The 19,921-nt window shown below is 34.5% G+C and overlaps 2 protein-coding genes across 9 annotated transcripts in view; both read right to left on the reverse strand.

Annotated features, from left to right (window-relative positions):
* LOC125666710 (ATP-dependent translocase ABCB1-like) overlaps nt 1-17,694 on the reverse strand; it is a 56,997-nt gene extending 39,303 nt beyond the window's left edge. For 2 of the 8 annotated variants that reach the window (XM_056151831.1, XM_056151825.1), the window contains exons 1-3: nt 12,775-12,987; nt 12,268-12,362; nt 12,071-12,149 (exon numbers count right to left, since the gene is read on the reverse strand). Coding sequence is in view for 3 of the 8 variants with exons in the window: in XM_056151824.1 (XP_056007799.1) it covers nt 9,290-9,296 (7 nt within the window). In the remaining 5 variants the exon portion in view is untranslated. Of the gene's footprint in view, nt 1-9,289; nt 10,001-12,070; nt 12,150-12,267; nt 12,363-12,774; nt 12,988-13,527; nt 13,679-17,585 lie in introns of those variants that run through there. The other 6 variants (XM_056151824.1, XM_056151823.1, XM_056151826.1 and 3 more) reach the window with 5 other exon arrangements.
* Nucleotides 839-6,979, reverse strand: LOC125675305 (DNA polymerase III PolC-type-like). The gene is made up of 10 exons (XM_056151835.1): nt 6,412-6,979; nt 5,417-5,588; nt 4,811-4,890; nt 4,041-4,249; nt 3,647-3,917; nt 3,315-3,537; nt 3,124-3,208; nt 2,677-2,851; nt 2,462-2,593; nt 839-2,025 (listed from the first exon to the last, which is right to left on the reverse strand). The coding sequence occupies exons 1-10, from the start codon at nt 6,905-6,907 to the stop codon at nt 1,253-1,255; spliced, it is 2,616 nt and encodes an 871-aa protein (XP_056007810.1). The 5' UTR covers nt 6,908-6,979; the 3' UTR covers nt 839-1,252.
* Nucleotides 17,695-19,921: the final 2,227 nt, after the last annotated feature.

Consider the following 19,921-nt stretch of genomic DNA (forward strand, 5'->3'; position numbering starts at 1 on the left):
GAAAAAAAATAAATTTTTACTGTTTTACACCTAATACTGTTTTACACTTAATACAGTTTTGAATGTGTAATCTTATTAATGGAATGTTTTCAGAGTTTATTTTTGCAAAACAATCAAATAAACACTGTAAACATTCCATTAATAAGATTACACAGTCAAAGCTTATTAAGTGTAAAACAGCTAGTAAGAAAACATTCCATTAATAAGATTACACATTCAAAGCTTATTAAGGTAGGTCCCTAGTCCTGGACCTACTTGTGATTTCTCAAAAATTTGAGTTTAAATACTTAGATTGTTCATTTGAGGGTATGATAAAAACAAAAAAATGGGGGGTTGTCAGTATAATGAGTAAATTATGGTATTTTTATTATGTGTACCCCCATTTGTCAAACAGCAATATCAGAATTCATTGAAGAAGTCCTAGAATATGTCCATAAAATTTTGTTTGAGGTATGATGCTGCAATTTTTTTCCTCAGATATGAAATAAACATGTCTAACTAAATAATTAAAAGTGAAATTTTAACATAGTTTCATGTTTTTTAATAATGGTGGTACAAAATTGAACTCAATACAGGCCCTCGGCAGTCAAAAATACGGCACTGCAACACCACTAATATGAATATTTAAAAAATTTGACTTGTGATTTTTCATTCAAACTCACATATTATGTTCATATATGAATGCTTGTTAAAATACATTTAAAAAATCTGCCCTTTCTCAGCATAATATTTTCACAGCATCTCAATTTATATTTACATTTTTTGGCCAAAATAGCCATTTTGAAGATGATTTTCACATAATAGAAGATAACAAATATATAACAAGATAACAAATATATAACAAGTGCAGAACTGTTTTATTTAATTCCACAAGTGCATTATCGCATATCATGAATTTTTTTTAATTTACAGATAATTTTAACATGTAATACCCCAGTATATCAATTAAACAAATAAATATGTACCTCTGGTTTTATGTGTGAATTAGATGACAAAAAATGGAAAGAAGATTGGAGCCATAGTCTTCTCAAATATAAGTGACTGAGTGTTGTATTCATTTTACTAAATTTAAAAACATCCAGGTAAATGTAAAAACAGTACAAATCCACCCAAAATGAGCAATACCACTGTACATTAATGCATATATTAACATAACGAGGCATCTATGAAAGTTGTGATCTGTTAACATAAATACCATACATGTGGTATGCACAATGTCCTTCAAAAGAAAAAATTCCATTACAGTCCGTTATCATGCACAGCTATTCAAGTAATCAACTAATTTGTTGATAACATTCATTGACTTCGATATTCGTGGCTGCTTTGAACCGGATAATGGTTCGCAAAAAACATTTCGTAACCCATTATGTGGATCCCTCTTATGAATTATCTCCAACTTTGACAAACTGAGAGAATTTGCAATCAGCTTCTTCGAAATCATGGAAGATAAAACTTTTGCCTTAACAAGAGGTTCTAAAGATTTCTTAATGGTGTAGTAATTCAAAGTAAACACATCAGAAGCATTACACAGTGTCAACAACTTCACTTCAAAAAGTTCCTTCAGCGCCTTCACATCAGCAATAGCATTATGTGCTTCATAATGTTTTCCAACAAATTTACTCACAAGAGTAATTTGTTTAAAGTTTTCAACATCCTTTTTGCTAAAAGACCCCTTTGCAACTTTCAAGGTATCAATAAAACCACTGACAGAGCTTGCAAAACTATCAAATAATTCATATTTGACTAGCTGAATAATCAAAATTGGTAGATCAAAGTTTTGTATATTGTGGCCAACCAAAACAGGTTTACAATCAACAGTCTTAACAAATTCTACAAACTGCCGAAGTCCTTCAAAGGGTTCTTCATGTTCAACCACTCTGCCATTATGCTTCAGCACTCCACCAACAAAAGTCAGTCCGGTTGCTGAGGATGCATCAAGACTTATTGGGGACTGAGGTGTCACATACTTGTTGAACTCTCTATCTCCACACACTGCTGCAATCTGAACAATATCAGATGTTCTGGCTGAAATAGAATTGAGCAAAATTTAGAAACTTCTTATAGTGTACACTTCTCAGTCAAATGTAAAATAACTCTCTACATAGTCCTGTAAGGGTATCTGGGTTAGAATAGATCCTCAGTACTCCCTGCTTGTCATAAGAGGTGACTAATTGGGGCAGTTCTTTGGATACGAGGGTAAACACCACGACCCTGTGTCATAGTTTGTGTAGTACAAAAAAGACCCTCCCTGCTAAAAGACTAATCGTTTGTCGAGCATAGGCCTAAATTTTACAGCCATTCACAGACAATAGTGATGTCTCCACATAAGTGGAACATTTTCGAGAGAGAAGTTAAGCAATCTACATCATACAATCTCTTTAAGAGACAAGCAGAAATGTCTTTACCATAAAAATACACTACCAGTCTGAAAAATATTCATAAGTAATACTTCATTACAAACCTAATCCAGTGGTTTCTAGGTCAAACAATACATAGGAGTTGCTGTCACTTGGCAGTTCCACTGGTTGGGGTAAGGAAATATCCTCCAAATCAATGTTCTCCTTCATTCCAATTCTACTGCAGTACATGTCAGCTACAATATAAATATCAAAATATAATCAACTGCTCACAGTTAAGATATGAAAAGTAATCTACAAATTCAATTCAGTGAAGTACCTTCAAGAACAGACTGTGTTGCATCTTTTGTAGACCTTTCTGACTTGAGCTCTAAACGTCTCCTTTTTGTGCTCCGCTTTGCTTGTTGTAACCGTTTCCACTTGAGTTTATTTTGCAGAATCCTGGAACGTTTGATGGTATATCTCCCAGGAGACATTGACAATCTCTTATTCACCTGAACAAAAATATAAACAGATGCTTATTAGGATGGAAATCAGGGATATTTTTAAATAAAGTGGTTTTGAATACTGCTAGAGGGTTTGTGTCTAATTTTTATACATGTATTTACATATTACCAAATGTTTCATTAATTGAATATTCCCGATTTCAAATTGCATTAGAAATGTTTTTTAAAACAATGTGTTAGATAAACCTCAAAAACATGTAGAACAGATAAAAACAAACACTAAACTTCAACAGAACTCAACATGAATCATGAACATATACCTCTGCTATATAACTATACCCCTCATTTTTCTGACAGACAGTTGCAGACACTCTATTTTGCAGACTGTCTGAACCTCCATAAAACCTATGAATTGTTTAGGTGACAGAGTTTAGATTTAATCACTGAGAATTAATATGCATGTGCATTTTTCTCTTTTATCTAAATTAAAAAATTAAATATTTTTTCTTACAATCTTTTAGGCGCCTTGCTGGAAACCATGTGGTTAAAATTTTCATTGACTTGAGTCGATCCCATGGACACCAATTCGCTTGCCTTCCCAGCATACTTTTGAAACAGCTTCTCTAGGTCTAATCTCAAAGGCTCACTTGTTAAAGGTTTACCATATGGCAAATTCTTTGGCTTGTAATCAGTACTCTCACTTTTGCACCATGTGCCACATGTGGAATGGTCACCTGGGGGAAATGAATATACAGACAATTAGAAAATATAACATTGTAAAATATTTTTTTTTCAAAGCAGCTTATTAATAAAATCTTTCATTACAATTTAAAGTATTATTACCATATAAATGTGGAACAATTTTCTTCAAGTCACTGGCCAATTTTTCAGAATTTTCAGCTGCCTGTCGAACACAATACATAAAACATCTTTCTATGTGAGTTCTCACTTTGACATTTTTTAATACTTTATGAATACTGCTCATTTCAACAAGGCTTCCGGTAAATCCTTTTTTCGTGTGGTTGCTATCGGCTTTTTTCTTGATGTCTGGATCTACTGTTGTCCTCAATCTGGCTATGGTTGTCGAATCATTATCCATAACTAGCGTCTCCACCTAAGACATTTAATAATTCATACTTAGATATTTCTCTTCATGTATCTTGATCCAATTTAAATTGTTTGTTAATGTAATATTGCACAGGTAATAGAAAACAAATTCAATGTCTATATAATGCACCTTTTCACCCTGATCCATTATGTTTTGCACCATCTCACATGCCATTGCTGGCTCCATGGCTTTTGCAGATCCTGACCAATTTCGTGAGCAATTGTGCTTCCGAACAGGAACATTTTTCTGCTTTGCAGAGTCGCATATTCTGCATTTCTTAGACTTCACAGAGTATCCCAAACATTTCTTCGTCTTCTCGCCAATCAAACTTGCATGTCCTACACCAATGGAAAAAAAATCATTATTAATAGTAGATAACAAGATGTGTTTGTGGAACACTAATGCCCCCCCCCCCCTCCCCCCCCCCCCCCCCCCCGTATTCCAACAAAGAGGAAATGTAAGAAAATGCAGTAAAACACCAAGGTCAAAACTTTTAATACCAATTGAAAAGTTTTGAAACAAGGAATACTCTTGTGAAATATCAAAGCCCTAGTACTAAGCATTCATAAGTTATGGCCAGGGTTAAAGTTTTTAAGAAGTAAATCAAACACCTAAGTGAAGGTCACAAGGTCAAACATTTTGGTACCAACATAAAAGTCTTGTCACAAGGAATTGTTATACCAAATATGAAAGGTTTGTCCCTTATGGTGTAGAAGATATTAGCAAGGTTAAAGTTTTTGCCACAGACAGACGGACAGGTCAAAAACTAGATACCCCCGAATCTTCGATTCCAGGGGCATAAAAAATAATCTTATAGTTATATCACATTTCATTGATTCTGTACAAAGAAACACTACCACAATTAAAATTCAACATTATATTAAATTGTGATAAAATACCTGTAAGACTATTATAGGAACGCCCGGTTCCCCTTTTCTGCCATGCACCATCGAAGCTTACTGTTAAATTACCATCACTCCTAATGAAAGATACAAGAATCAAGTTATGCACCTGTTTTAAAAATTATACAAATCTTCAAATCAGGGTTGGACGGTTAAAACCGCCCCAGGTTTTAACAGGTTATAACCATCCCGGTCAATACTCACACATACCCTATTAGTGGTAGCCATTTAGTAACCTGATGATTAAGTACCCTTGGCTCGGACAAAACAGCTAGTTTTTTATTTTTTATTTTCACAATATTACTGTAAGCATTTTCCCTAATTTCTAGAATCAATTGCATTGTTTGATTTCATTTGCATGTAAATGTTGTTAGTGCATATCAAGAATTTATAATGACCTCTTTAAACATAAAATAACCAACAACAAACACTATAATGACCAATAAAGACTCTTGAATTCACCATTATTGACCACTATTGTCTGGTTTTAACCAGTATTAACCACTGTACCAGTCCATACTTGTATTGACCACCTTTTTGCCAACCCTGCTTTAAATTGATTTAAACATTTACCATTGAATACAATATATACTAAAATTTTACTTTTCAACCTCCTCCAAGAGAATGGCTTGACAACTTTCTTCTGCCATCTTCTTCAATGTGTTGCCAACTTCTCTTTCCCTTTCCTTCAGTCCTTGTTTGGAAATTCCGGGAACGTTCAATACAGCTAAGAATGTATTTAGATGCGTCTCCCCTAACCCACTATTGATCATTCCTAAAATACAATAAACATAGTAGGTAAAATACATGTATTATTACTTACAAGTGCAATTCTGTCATCAATGTAACAATTTATAATAATTCCTGCAAGTTTCCTCCTATATATATTCGTTACTACATTATGTTCGCATGAAAAGTTTTGTTAATTTCTTTAAATTTTTCATACATTCAATATATATATATGAAAGGTGAAGATAAGGAACAGTGATTAATCTCATAACTCATATAAGCAATACAAAATAGATAGTTGGGCAAACACGGACACCTGAACATACTAGGGTGGGGTCAGGTGCCCAGGAGGAGTAAGCATTCCCTGTCAACCGGTCACGCCCACCGCAAGCCCTATATCCTGATCAGGTAAATGGAGTTATCTGTAGTCAAAATCAGTGTGCCAAGAACGGCCTAACAATCGGTATGAAACACATCAGACATCATTTTACCCAATGATGGGTTGTATTGATGAACTAGATCGTTACAACGACCACACACACACACACACACACATATATATATATATATATATCTGGCGTGTATTCGAACTTGGTTCCTCTGACTCTCAATGCCAGCACACTAACCAAATTACACAACCATACCACATAACAAATAAGGGATAAGTTATATATATATATATATATATATATATATATATATCAAATATGGACAGTCAGCACATCTACAAATTTTACAAAGTTGTACCTTGTTTGGCATAGTATGAGAAATATTTAACATATAATCACTGTGATGTGTTGACAATTTTCATTTTAAACACTTCATACATTTGTAGAGTATGGTCGAACATCAATAACATCTATGCTTACCTGCTGCTAACTTTGTATTTATATCCCACGCCTTTCCACCTTTTTCCGTTTGATGTTTCTTGCCGGTAGGGACATCGTTTACTAGGCGACACTCACTGTATCGGCACTGCACTTGTAGAATTTGTGCCAGTCCAAATCGTGTTTCTCCGACACAGTCGGATAAATGTAAAGGCTGCCCACATCTCCTACATTCTTCCAGGTTTTTCGCTATTACATCGAGTTCAACAATTCTCCTACCGTCTCTCCAATCACTTCTGCTTGTTACGTTTGCCGAAGGCGAAACTATTTCTTCCTGAACAACATCACGGGCCACATTATCGACGTAAATATGATCATCAAGGGGGGTTATACCGGTTATCACAGGCCTTTCAATCGTTTCTTTCAACTTTTCTTCATCTGATGTTTTCCAATAATTAACACATCCCTTCCGCAGAGCATGAATTTGTTTAAATCGCGATGCTTTCACAAATTTCCCCTTCTCACTTCTTGCCGCCATTTCTGTTTTTGACGTTTGGTAATAATAGTACGTGAACCAATACCGGATTTCGATCCGGACATGACGTCACGCTACTAGACCCCTACTTTAAGTGTAAAACAATAATAGGTGTAAAACAGTAAAAGAAAAAAAAAAAAAAAAAAATTTCATGAAAAGAAGACTTACTACCCTGAGTTAGTGCATCACTTTGCAAGAAAATTTGACAATGTATTTAGTTACTAACTAACATGCACTATGGCTGAATTCAAAATTTTATGGTTTTTCTATTCCGGACTTAAATAATACAGTTTTCATCAATTCTGGATGAAGATGAGGGCAAAATGGATGTAATTAAAAGGGTTTGTGAAAATATCCAGATATGCTGTACGTATATATATCTAATACAAAAGATCTACACGTGCATAGAAATATGCAATTTACAGTGGCAATCAAGATTTACACAATGAAATTAAAAGTTTCTCAATCTAAAACATTGAATCAATTTTCTACACATGCAATTGGGGGAAAAAATACTGAAATAAAAGATTGCATAATAAATCTTATTTCAATGATTATATCATACATGTATAATGAGAATGCATTAGTCGACACTTAGTCGGAGTGGCCAAATGTTAATCATCTTAAGGAGGAATGACACTCTATCACAATTTCAATCAGGCCATCAATACAAACATAAAATACAGAAATATTTTCTATGTCCTATCAAAATCCACCACCCGTGCCTGTCTGATTAGCTTAGTGGATTAAGGTGCTAGGCTGGTAATCTGTGAATCAAACACTGCAGCCTCACAAGGGCTTTGTAATTTTACACTAAATTGCATGTTTTTGCTACGCATGACAAAATCTAAATTCCAACACCATAACTTATTTACACAGATCCTGTATTTTTTATTCCTAACAATTTTGTTCGGTGTATTATTCCTCCTTAATCACATGTGAATCCTCATACTTCAGAATCAGGATGCACATTAACAAAACCAATAGATTTGCATCACCAATTTGCAGCATATATGACCTTTAACCTGTAATATAGTTTTGGCCATGACATTTCAGGGTTGTTTTTTTTATTTAATATAGTTTCCATTTAATTTTTGTCTATAGTTCATAAGTTAAGGTGCAGTCATAAGATGCCATTTTTTCTTTCAATTTCAACTTTTCAAAGTAATAAATCATATGACTTGGATTGGTGGTCACACGTTCAATACAATTTTACATTTGATTTTTATTTGACTTTGTCTGGACATGGAACAGGTGCTTTGCTTGTATTTCTTTTGAATTGAAAAAATAAAATTAGATACGTTAAATTTGCAAATTTTTAAAAATCATTTCGTCTTTTTATCATAACAATTACTTTACGTAATTTTACAATTGTGACATCATACATGTATATTATCTAGCATTGATGTAATTTACACAAAATTGGTTTGCATAGTCGTAAAACAGTCTAAACTTAAAATAAATACCGATTGCATCTTAATAGAGACAACGATAGTCAGAATGAGATACACATCTAATCTCTGATATTGAGTATAAAATTAAAAACTTCCAAGTCAAATAGCTACTGTAATACTGACAGACATACAGACTGATAACACATCAAAATCACAAGACATTCTACACAATCTAGTATAAAATTGATTAGTATACCTCATTTCAGCTATAGTAACATATCATATTTTCAGGCCATGCTTTAACCAATTCAATATTCAAGCAAAACAAAAAAAATACAAAATGCTTGCTCTGCATAATAAGACCACAAGGTGGTCTAGCTGTTTGAAATTAAAGGAGTATTATGCGTTACCACAGACACAACATAATAAGAGACATGGTACAGCTCTGATGAATCTATCCCACAAACCCTCACCCTCCCCTGTCAACAGAGCTAGCCTAGAGCTCTGAAGAATCTACCCCTCCCCTCCCCCTCCCCTCCCCTCCCCTGTCAATAGAGGCAGCCTAGAGCTCTGAAGAATCTACCCCCCCCCCCTCCCCTGTCAACAGAGGCAGCCTAGAGCTCTGAAGAAACAAGATAAAAACAACAGAGACAATATAGAGTTATGATGAATTTGTCTCAATGCCTCCCTTGTCAACAGAATATTTTTTCCCACTTAAATGTCAGCCAATACTTCAGTATTCTAATACAGAGAGAGACCCTGAGTTGCATCTCTATAAAACTGTTGCACAACAATGTGCCTTTATTAGCATCACAATCTCCACATCTCCTCTATCCCTGGTAATCACTCTTACAGCTAACTGTACATGACCTAGTTTTATCATTAAGGAACACATGGCCTCAAATCAATCAATAATTTTACAAATAATGGCTGCAATACCCCCTGTAAACCTGATGAAATTAGCCCATACTAGAAGTGTGTGCTTACTCACTTTTCATTCTGTAGTTCACAGCTTCCAGTCACTGACTAATCCCAAATAAAACTGAGGACTGAGAATTCTCAACAGGTTATATGCAAATTCACAATGATTATTCAAAATACTGGCATCAATAAAATAAAATTCATCAACCATGGAATGTCACTGGATAGATCACATGGGAACTCCTTGTAAACAGAATTTGAATTTCACCCTAGAAGGGTCTGGAGACGTTTGCGAAGTTTTGTAATTTTGTGTACATACATGTGTTTTAAACTCCACAGGGGTGTTCCAGAATTGAGAGGAACTCTTGTCAGTCAACAGAACATCCCACAAAGCCTGTAATCTGACCCGTCTACACTTGGATGGGTACAGGTAGGTATTAATAGACGGTAAAATCGAAATACTATATAAGGTAAAACTTTGATTGTGTAATAATTTATATGGCAAATTACAATAATAATCAGCTTCATTTAAAGTTTACCACCTTCCACAATATTCCTGTCAGAGAATATTTTGGGGGGAAAACTATACTGACTACATTTTTAAAATATATAAAAATCTCTCTTTCTTAACTCTGCATGGAACCAAATTGAGCTCCCTCTCCGTTCCAGGAAATCAGGTCACCCTGTAAGTTTCGTCTCTCGTAATGGACGTAGTCCTTAGATCTGCTTTTCAAGGAGATATAACTGGCCCCATTTCCCCCTTTGTTTTTAATTACCTCCCCTGCAGCCCCTCATTTGACCAATTTAATACACGTACAATGCAAATATAGCACAGAAAATGCATTTTACCTCAGTTTTTGCTGTAACAAATCAATTTATAATTACAAATACTTGAAGGTATAGTACCCAATATTCTACAATGCATTAATTTCTGACGCAATTCAGGAACAAAATTTCTACAACTTCTGTTAATTTGACATGAATGAACATGTATCACATCTACATAATGGACTGGTCTGTTTGTGTACAGTACTAAAAACATATTATCGTCCAGTATCTTAGTACAATTACATAACAAACACAGGCAGTACTGATCGTTAGTGATGTCATTCAATCTGTTTGGAAATTATGTAGTGTGTATCCATTTTACAAACAACACAAATAACTGTCAACGTGCCGGGACAGGGTGCCATCAATTTATCACATCAAAGTGTGAAATAAAGAGAGACCCTGTGGTACACTTTTACAGAGGACAGATTCAGATTTCTGGATCTATTAACATAACAATGATCTGTTAGAAAATAAAGAGAAATCCAAACCCTCTATCTATCAAGTCCTAAATAATAACCCCCTACTGTGTAAATATTCATCATTCAAGAAGAAAGCTAGGGTATGTCATTCATGTATTTAAAACACTCCTACAAATTGTCTGCATATTATCACAGACACCATCTCTAAATCCTTTACTCAGCTCTTCAGGGTCTGATATTCACCTGGTTTTCCCCCAATGCCCAGTCAATGAGTCTATTTTTAAGAAAGACGCAAGATCTCCTAAAAATTGCATAATTTTTTTTTTACATCATTAAGTAGTTTGAATGAATCATTAAATTTGCCCAGAACCATGTGAATCAGAGTATGTAAACATTTACATTAATTAACATTAAAAGATAATGAACTGAAGAATTTACACCACAGAAATACAGTTATTGGGGTTACGATATTCTCCTACCAAAATCTACCTAACAAAGACTTTATTTCTCATTACACAAATATAAACCAATTCATCAAAAGTTTGTCTTCTTTCTCCTGAGATTTGACTTTTTAGCACTATTCTCTATTAAAATAATTACTTTGAATATAATTATGACGTTACTTATTCAGGTGAGATAGAATTGGAAAGTCCGGGAGATGTATAAAGGAATCTTTTATTCTGCGATCTGATGTACGAGAAGCAAGAGCAAGTCACTTGGGTGGATGTTTTATAATAACCCATTATTGATTAAGGACCTGACCCTCTGATTACCTAATCCTACAGGCGAGGAGGTGTGGGGTAAACAAATGATTACCTGCAAGGAATGTGTGAGATATCTCATTAAGGAATTCAATGTATAAAGAGAATGGAGATTCAACAGTTTTAAAATGTTTATTGTTAATGATGAAGGTGACGTAGACTAAATTCAAATGACTGGTAAATGATTAGAAGCCCATCTTTTTTGCGTTTGCACTTTTTGGAAGGGTTATATATACTTTTTAAAATTTTGTTTTCTATAAATATCTGTGGTAAATGATTATTTTAGAATGAAAAGGTTTATGTACCTTTTTACTGGGAGATTTGTATAAAAATACAATTTCCTTCAAAAATATCTAAATAAAACATGCTTTTCCATAAATATAGACTTTAAAATAAGATTCTAAGTGAAATAAATTAAGCCGTAATGAAAATTTTGTACATATTCCTGTGATGCAATATTTTTACTCCATAAACTCTTCAAATTGACAACACTACCAAAATCTTACCATCCATGTATTAGAGATGAAATATAATTGTTTTACATTGAATAACATGGCCCTCCCTGAAGGTGTGGGGGTTACACTGTCACACATAACTTAACCAGACCTCTTCCTTGCATGGGGTGACCCATAAATTACCTGACACATTTAACTCTCAAACCCCTTCATTACATGAGGTAACTGAATAATTACCTGACCCCTTCCAGAGGATGTGGAATGACCCATTATGTACACAAAGGAGGTACAGGGTTACCCAAAATAATTACCTGACCCCTCATTAGAAGTGTGGAATGACCCATTATGTAAACAAGGGAGGTACAGGGTTGCCCAAAATAATTACCTGACCCCTCAGTGGGGGCATGGTGTAGCCAATCAGTTGTGGGTTACCCGACATCCTAATCAACCCCTCTCAAGAATCTCTACAAAATAAAACATTTTTTAAAATCAAAAGAAAATCATTTCAGTAGTAGAAATATGATTGTCATTAAATGCATGAATATTTTTCTCTTTTGACAATATGAAAAACTATACCCTTACATTTGCGGTTTAAATTTCACGGCTGTATTTCAGTGTGTTGGAATTGCGTATCAATCGATTTATAAACGTAGATCATCAGAGTGCAAATCTACCTCCTACAAGGAAATATAGGAGTAGGTCACAGTACTCAATATTGACCTCAATCACAAAATGATTAATTTGAACACGATGTACATCATACAGTGGGTAAATACACACACACAGATTACCATGTATGTACAAAAGGTAATGAAATACTGATAAGACGCTCGTAACATTTTAACATAAGGTACGACAACGGAGGGAGTAGTGATTATTTGTATTACAACATACCTTAATGAAGTTTTAATCTGACACAATTTTACTCTCTAATCGCATTCAATGACATATTGATTGCAGTGATCAAGGATAAAAATACATGTACCTGTCAAATGGTTTTTTTTTTAACTAGAAACAATATAGCATTGGTAGCAAACTCACAAGATACAGACAGAAATTCAGCATACCTGACACAAGTTTGTACACTACCTGATTTTATATGGAGGATCCGACTAACACCTTTATACCCGGTCTGATCTCCGGTGAAGTACACTCACAAGAACGTGGATACGTTATCAGAACTGTTCAAACACATCAATATTATCACACTCTCCTCAGAACCTCTGTCTCCACAGAAGCCTTCATTATCATTCAGATTCAGCGACTTTTTCAATATAGGTGACCCTAGGACATTTATGTATATCACCAATCTAACATTGCCCAAACAGGAAACCCTATACCATATATTGCATAAATGTAGACTTGAAACTAGTAACACTTTTGCTTAAAAAAAAAACCCAAAAAAGTGAAAACAACTTTTTTATACACTCCTGGAGAATTATGAGTTTGCTGTTCAGAGATATTCATGATTTCTTAAACAAATGATAATTTTAATTTTTAAAATTGTTGTCAAGATACAAGATGTAATTACTTTAAAATTTACTGATTACTACCAGATATAGGAAATCTCCCTCCTCTTTTTATCTACATTATTGTATGCGTGTGTGTGTGTGACTGTACGTACGTGTGTGTGTGAGTTCGCCCATGTACGTATACTTCAATGCAATTTCAATTCCTATTCAATGTGTACGTCAACATCTAAATGATGCAGGGCAGGGACACTGGATAAACAACTTCTGAGCACAAAGAAATGATAGGAAGACCTAATATTTATCTAATGTATCACCACTGTATATATATACAAACACTGCGTAAACCATTGAATATATACCAGTGCCTTACCAATAATATTAACAAGCTAGAAGTGCCGCAGATACACACTCTATTATTATCAAACATTGATTGCAGCACACGTTACATGGGTTCCAGTGGAAAAAGACACTTATCTTATTAGACAAATTCATAATCATTACTCATACGTCCCAACTCTTTTGACTCAGAATACACTGTTCCATGCAATGTCTATAAATAGCACAATGAGTGATGCATTATCAGCACGTAGACAGTACAGATAGGTTATAAGACTTCTTAAGTTACTTCCCTTGCAGTCAATATTGCTATATAATTATGTTATATTACAGTCAATATTGCTATATAATTATATTATATTAGTCAATATTGCTATATAATTATATCATATTAGTCAATATTGCTTTATAATTATATTACAGTCAATATTGCTATATAATTATGTTATATTATAGTATATATTGCTAAATAATTATACTATATTACAGTCAATATTGCTATATAATCATATTAGTATACAGTCTTACTATAAGAATTTTCTTAAATCTAGAACATTATATGTATACTGATTCATAGTATGCTGCCTTCAGAGTTGGTTGAGAACAGACATACAGGTAATTCTCTTAGTTTGGACACAGTCGGGACTTCCAAATCACTTTGACATATATATGGTATTCCAGATACTAAAGTTCAACTGTATTGTTCTTAAATTCATTTGAATTAAAGATATCATTCATTCAACTCCTGTGTGCAATAGTTAAAACATGCATTTAAAACGTCTTTCCTCAATGCAATGTTATTTATTTACATATTAGAACTGCAACCTGTATCAGACTTTTTCAGTGCTGTTTCTTCATGACAGAAAGCAATGAAGGACCAGAATTGTCAAACAGAGGCAGTTACAGATCGACCTTCGTTCCAGGAGAGCCCAAAATGCCCAAAGAGAGTGATCCAACATCCATTCTACTATCACCACAATGTAGAGGGATCGTCCTTCTACTATCACCACAATGTAGAGGGATCGTCCTTCTACTATCACCACAATGTAGAGGGATCGTCCTTCTACTATCACCACAATGTAGAGGGATCGTCCTTCTACTATCACCACAATGTAGAGGTATCGTCCTTCTACTATCACCACAATGTAGAGGGATCGTCCTTCTACTATCACCACAATGTAGAGGGAATCCCATACAATAATGTCTTTTTGTTTTGATTAATATATATTTGCAGAAGGGTCAGACATTTTAACACTTTTTCTTCTTTTCACATGAAACCTGAAGAAATGTACTCCATGGATGGTTTTCTTGGATGTACGGGATATATAAAATAATTTACTCTTGCTAGAGAGGGATAATTGTGTTTTCGCGATAATATCTTGCTGTAGGGCATAATAATAATATTAGTAATAATACTGATCTTTATTTTTAAAGTCAGATATACATAATCAACAATGAACATTAGCTATATACTAGCTATTTACTACTTGCATGGATGTTTGCGCTAGGGGGTCTTTGTCCCCGAGGAAACCCACATGTTCGAGTGGGCGACCACCATACCCTCTCACATACAACCACTGCCGATCACGGGGATCGAACTCAGGTCGAAGTGTTCCCGTCTGTCCATTACAATACTGGCAGTCTGATATGGACCACATCAGTAGCCTACTAGAACACTGAGAAGTGGTGTTGTGGCTTGTGAATTTCATATTTTTAAACCCCTGACCATTTTCAGAGAATCCAGGGTGAATATTAAGACAGAAATATCTGACGTTTTCCTGGCTTTTTTTATGGTTTTTTTATATTTACCGTGTCAGGAACGATCATAGAAAACGCTAGGAAAACGTCAGATATTTCGAACTAGGTGAATATATAGGCCTCGTTATAAATGGTAGCAGGTCGTTCCGTCCCCCAGTTGGTCCATCCCTAGTCGGTCCGTCCCGTGGTCGATTTGGCCCATTTTGCTTAGTCGATCCAGCCCCTCCATTTTTTTTAAATCAAAGATATAATAAATGATTATTACTTAAGAAAAAGGGAAATTTTTGCATATATATTGTAGTTATAGTTATCAAAATTAGATAACTGCCGAAGTTAGACGTGTAAATAAAATTGTTTATACAACCCTTAACTAGGATTTATAATTTTTGTTTGAAGTGCGATGGTTATGGAAATGTGTGCTCATTAATTATTGTAAAAACATCATTATTCAACTATGTATAGCAATCAAGGTAAATGTGTGTCCCATGTCCACTGACCATTGTGAAAACACCTTAGTGAAAACAGTTTTTATAACTGCATTGTTGTGCAATCTTTGATCATTAATTACGACCTTACAGTAACCTAACTATTAGAAGTTTTTTTTTTGGGGGGGGGGGGGGGGGGGGGGGGTTAACTCCAAAAGTTCAAAGAATTGCTCATGATTTGGAAATAGAATGTGGCAGGTATAGAAATATTCCAAGAAATGACAGAGTATGTAAATTTTGTTTAAAAACAAAAGGTATTCTTTGTATTGAAAATGAAGCCCACTTTATCGAATATTGTGATGTGTATAATGATCTTAGAAAAAGCTGTCAAATATCAAAACATCTCTTCTTTTTGGGAAATACTGAAAGCTTATTTCAATATGGAGGAACAAATACCTTAAATGCTTTGGCAAAGTATGTTTTTCTTGCTTTTAAAAGAAGAGACATTTGTTATGATAAACAGTCTCAAGAAGGTTAATATACAATTGTGTGTGATCAAGGTAAATCAGTCTGCAATCAAGCCATAAATACCATAGAGCATATTAAAGGATGACTACCTGACGACAGAAGATATCAGCGGCACACACACCATGAAGATGAAATACGCAGATGAATTAAATCAATTCAGTACCGTAAATAGCACTTGAAAAAATATTTTTTTCTGGGCCGGATCAACTAGGGGACATATTAACTAGGGGACGGATCGGTAATGGGACGAATCGACTAAGGGACGGATTGGTTATGGAACGGAACATCTAGAAAGCCTTCAAATAGATCTATGAATGAGCGAATATCTCAGTGTGCGAAATTAACCATGGACCGATAGACAATGTCTATAGAAAATCGAGTCAGTCTATAACGATCAAAATAGCTATAGACTGAATTGTCTATAGGAATTCTGAGTAAATAACTGGTTCCCGCCACTTATTAAACATATACCAGTTTATATGTATTACGCTGATGTTTCTCTTTCTGTAATAAAATGTTCCACAATGTAATTACAAATCATTCGAATCAGATTATTCCATTTTCAACAGGGGGTGGGGATCAATTTGATATTTACTTCAATGGTCACCATTTTTGTGCAAATTTGGAATGTCCTTTTTTGAACGGTTAAAATATGTGGAAGGTGCACTCCCTGGAATCAAACGGAAAGCGGTCAGTACAACATGTTCAAGCAGAAAATCATTAGAAAACGAAACGTAGTAGAAGTGATTTAAATGAAGAATCAGACAGTGAAACTGAGCTGTAACAAAATGAAAAGGAAAACGGAATTCTAATTGAAAAGCTTGTGCATGAAATTGAAAAAGAATATAATTAAACTATGAACGAATTACCAAATCGAATTTGTGTCTATTATTTATATTTTAATAACATTGAGTATTGCATGTTAAATTTTGGTCTATAGGAATTTGTTGTGGTCTATAGGAAATGAAATGACTATGGACCAAAGTCTATAGTACTTCAAAGTTAGTTTCGCACACTGATATCTACGTCTGTAACTGCAATACATTGATATATTAACGGTGCACACAGAGACTTCACTGCCAATATTCTTATGCAAATTTATGTGTGTGTCGGCGTGATGTCACTTTCGCTGTTTCTGACGAATTTAAATGTCGACCTTGGAACTTGCTAAATCTAGCTAGTAGAATTGAATTCTGTAAATTACTAGTAAAGTAAAGTAAAGTAAATTTTATTTAAAGTCGGCACTATATACATTCAACATGTCAAACAGCTCTGTAGAGCTTTTTAACCGACTATCACATTCAACGGAATCACTCCGTGATGCACGTATTAAAGGTGCATCATTTGACTTAGTCGGTACTATAATACAAAAATAACATACTTTTTCATTCAGGTGTCAGCTGTAAATGATTCCTACACAGCCCCCACAGCGTACTGCACTGCACCGTACCTTACCGGCTTTCTGCTTGTGCAATAAACGGAAGTACAATATTTTTGTATAGTCAAGTTGCGACGGTTTATTTCCGGGGAAAAAAAGGAGAGATGGACTGGGGGGGGGGGGGGGGGGGGGTAGGTTTAAGAGTTATATATTAAATTTTAACGAGACTTTGAGTAAAATGATATGAAAGGTGGATACTTAAATGTAGGTTAATTCGCCCTCTGACAAATGAACGAAAATTAAACGATGACGAATATTCCCTACATATACGGAAATTCTCTATACTGAAACTATATAATCTTCTGTTTCTCTCCTCTGCTCTTAAGGAAGAATTGGTGCCTTGAAGGTGAAAAAAGAAAAACAACAGGAGTCGGATTAAAATCTAAGTTTGAAAATCCACATACTGTCAGAAAAACAGCATTAGAGCCTGGATCCACTCTCACGTGCATGAGGGTAAATATAGCAACTAGACTGCGCGTACATGTAAAATTGCACAAAATCATTTTCACTGATTTGCAAAATATAGCGATTTGAGACAGAAGCAATAGAAAGGAAATGACCATTGTCTTCAACTCCAGCAAGCATATCAGGAGAGAGAGAGAGAGAGAGAGAGAGAGAGAGAGAGAGAGAGATTAACATAAACTCAAACAATTGAAGATAGCTTTACTTATTTGAAGATATCGCATCATTTGATACGAAGATTCATTTGATGTGCGCAACAATTCAATGGATTGATTGATGCCGATATGTGCTCGGCACTTGTGCTCCTTTGAGCAGGGAGGGATCTTTATCGTGCCACGGTCTGGCCTCGGTTTTTGCGGTCTCGATCATCCGAAGGACCACAAGGGGTACTGGGGACATATTCTAACCCGGATCCCCACGGGATAATTAACAGATGTCTTCAATTTTGAATTATTGCGTGCATTAATTGAATTACATGTATTGATAACAAGAATCAACTGAATATTATTGCTCTCCTCTATATTGAATTAATGATATCATTAATTAATTGATGCGCGCAATAATTCTTTTAGAGAGAGCAACTATCTAATTAGAGATATATTCAATTCAATATATCCACAACTGGATTGGTGATCTCTTTAATTGAATTGTTGCTCTCTTTAATTGAATTATTTCCTTTTACAACACCGTTGTAAATAATTACATACATATATGTTGAATTGAATTCTAATTAATTTAGATCTCGTTTTAAATGATTTGATGATCTTTTTAAAAAGAGATCATCAAATTATTTATAACGATCGGCTCTAAATTAATTTTCACGAGCATTAATTCCACCACATTGATGCGCACATCAATTGAATTGACAAGAGCACAAACTGATTTGATGCGCGCTTAAAACCAATCCTTGCGCGCAATAATTGAATTGATGCGCGTATCAATTATTGTCATATACAGCGATGCCACATTAATTTATTTATTGCACGCAAAAAATGAATTACTGATATCGTTGAATAACTAAACATATTTTCAATTATATGAGTTTATGTTAATTTGGCGATTCATATAGATACAGAAATATATTAAAGGTAAAAATGATTAGGTAAATCATGTAAATGGAAGACATGAACGATTACATAAAACTCTGATATGTCGGCACAACAAATTACCTTCTTAGAACAAATCAAAAACAATTATAAGTATCTCCTAGAGTCCACATTCCTAGTGATTTTTCATTAACCTCTTCACAAATGCTGATAAGTAAACGCATCCTGATCTTAATAGGTGATGAGAGATGCCTACACGTGGTAGTACACTAATATTGCAAAAGAAACCACACAAGAGACACATTAATGTAATCAATGACTTGAATTATTGTACTGTTAGATTATTTTTCAGTCCTTAGAAATCTCTCTCTCTCTCTCTCTCTCTCTCTCTCTCTCTCTCTCTCGTATGCGTATGCAACAAGGATCTGGTAACATAATACCGTGTATATGACAAATTACGAATTTATGTAAACTGCAATATCCGGATTACTACGTCCTACTAAATCTACCTACAGCATCCTTGAACTGGAATTTATCAAAGAAACCAGGTATTGTTTAAATTTAGAACTTTTTAAATACTTTATTAAATCACTGTATTACTTTACTTTGTTTACCTGTTTATTACTGTTCTGTATTGAAGTGGATTCTACACTACGGTGGTTAGATCTATTTTGACGCTAGCTCATACCGACAAACGAAGGACAGGTGCTAGTTTTGTACGGATCATTGGCTAGATTGAATGATTGATTGATTGATTGATTGATTGTTTAT

Source organism: Ostrea edulis, chromosome 10, assembly GCF_947568905.1.
Source record: "Ostrea edulis chromosome 10, xbOstEdul1.1, whole genome shotgun sequence".
NCBI classification, from domain to species: Eukaryota; Metazoa; Mollusca; class Bivalvia; order Ostreida; family Ostreidae; genus Ostrea; species Ostrea edulis.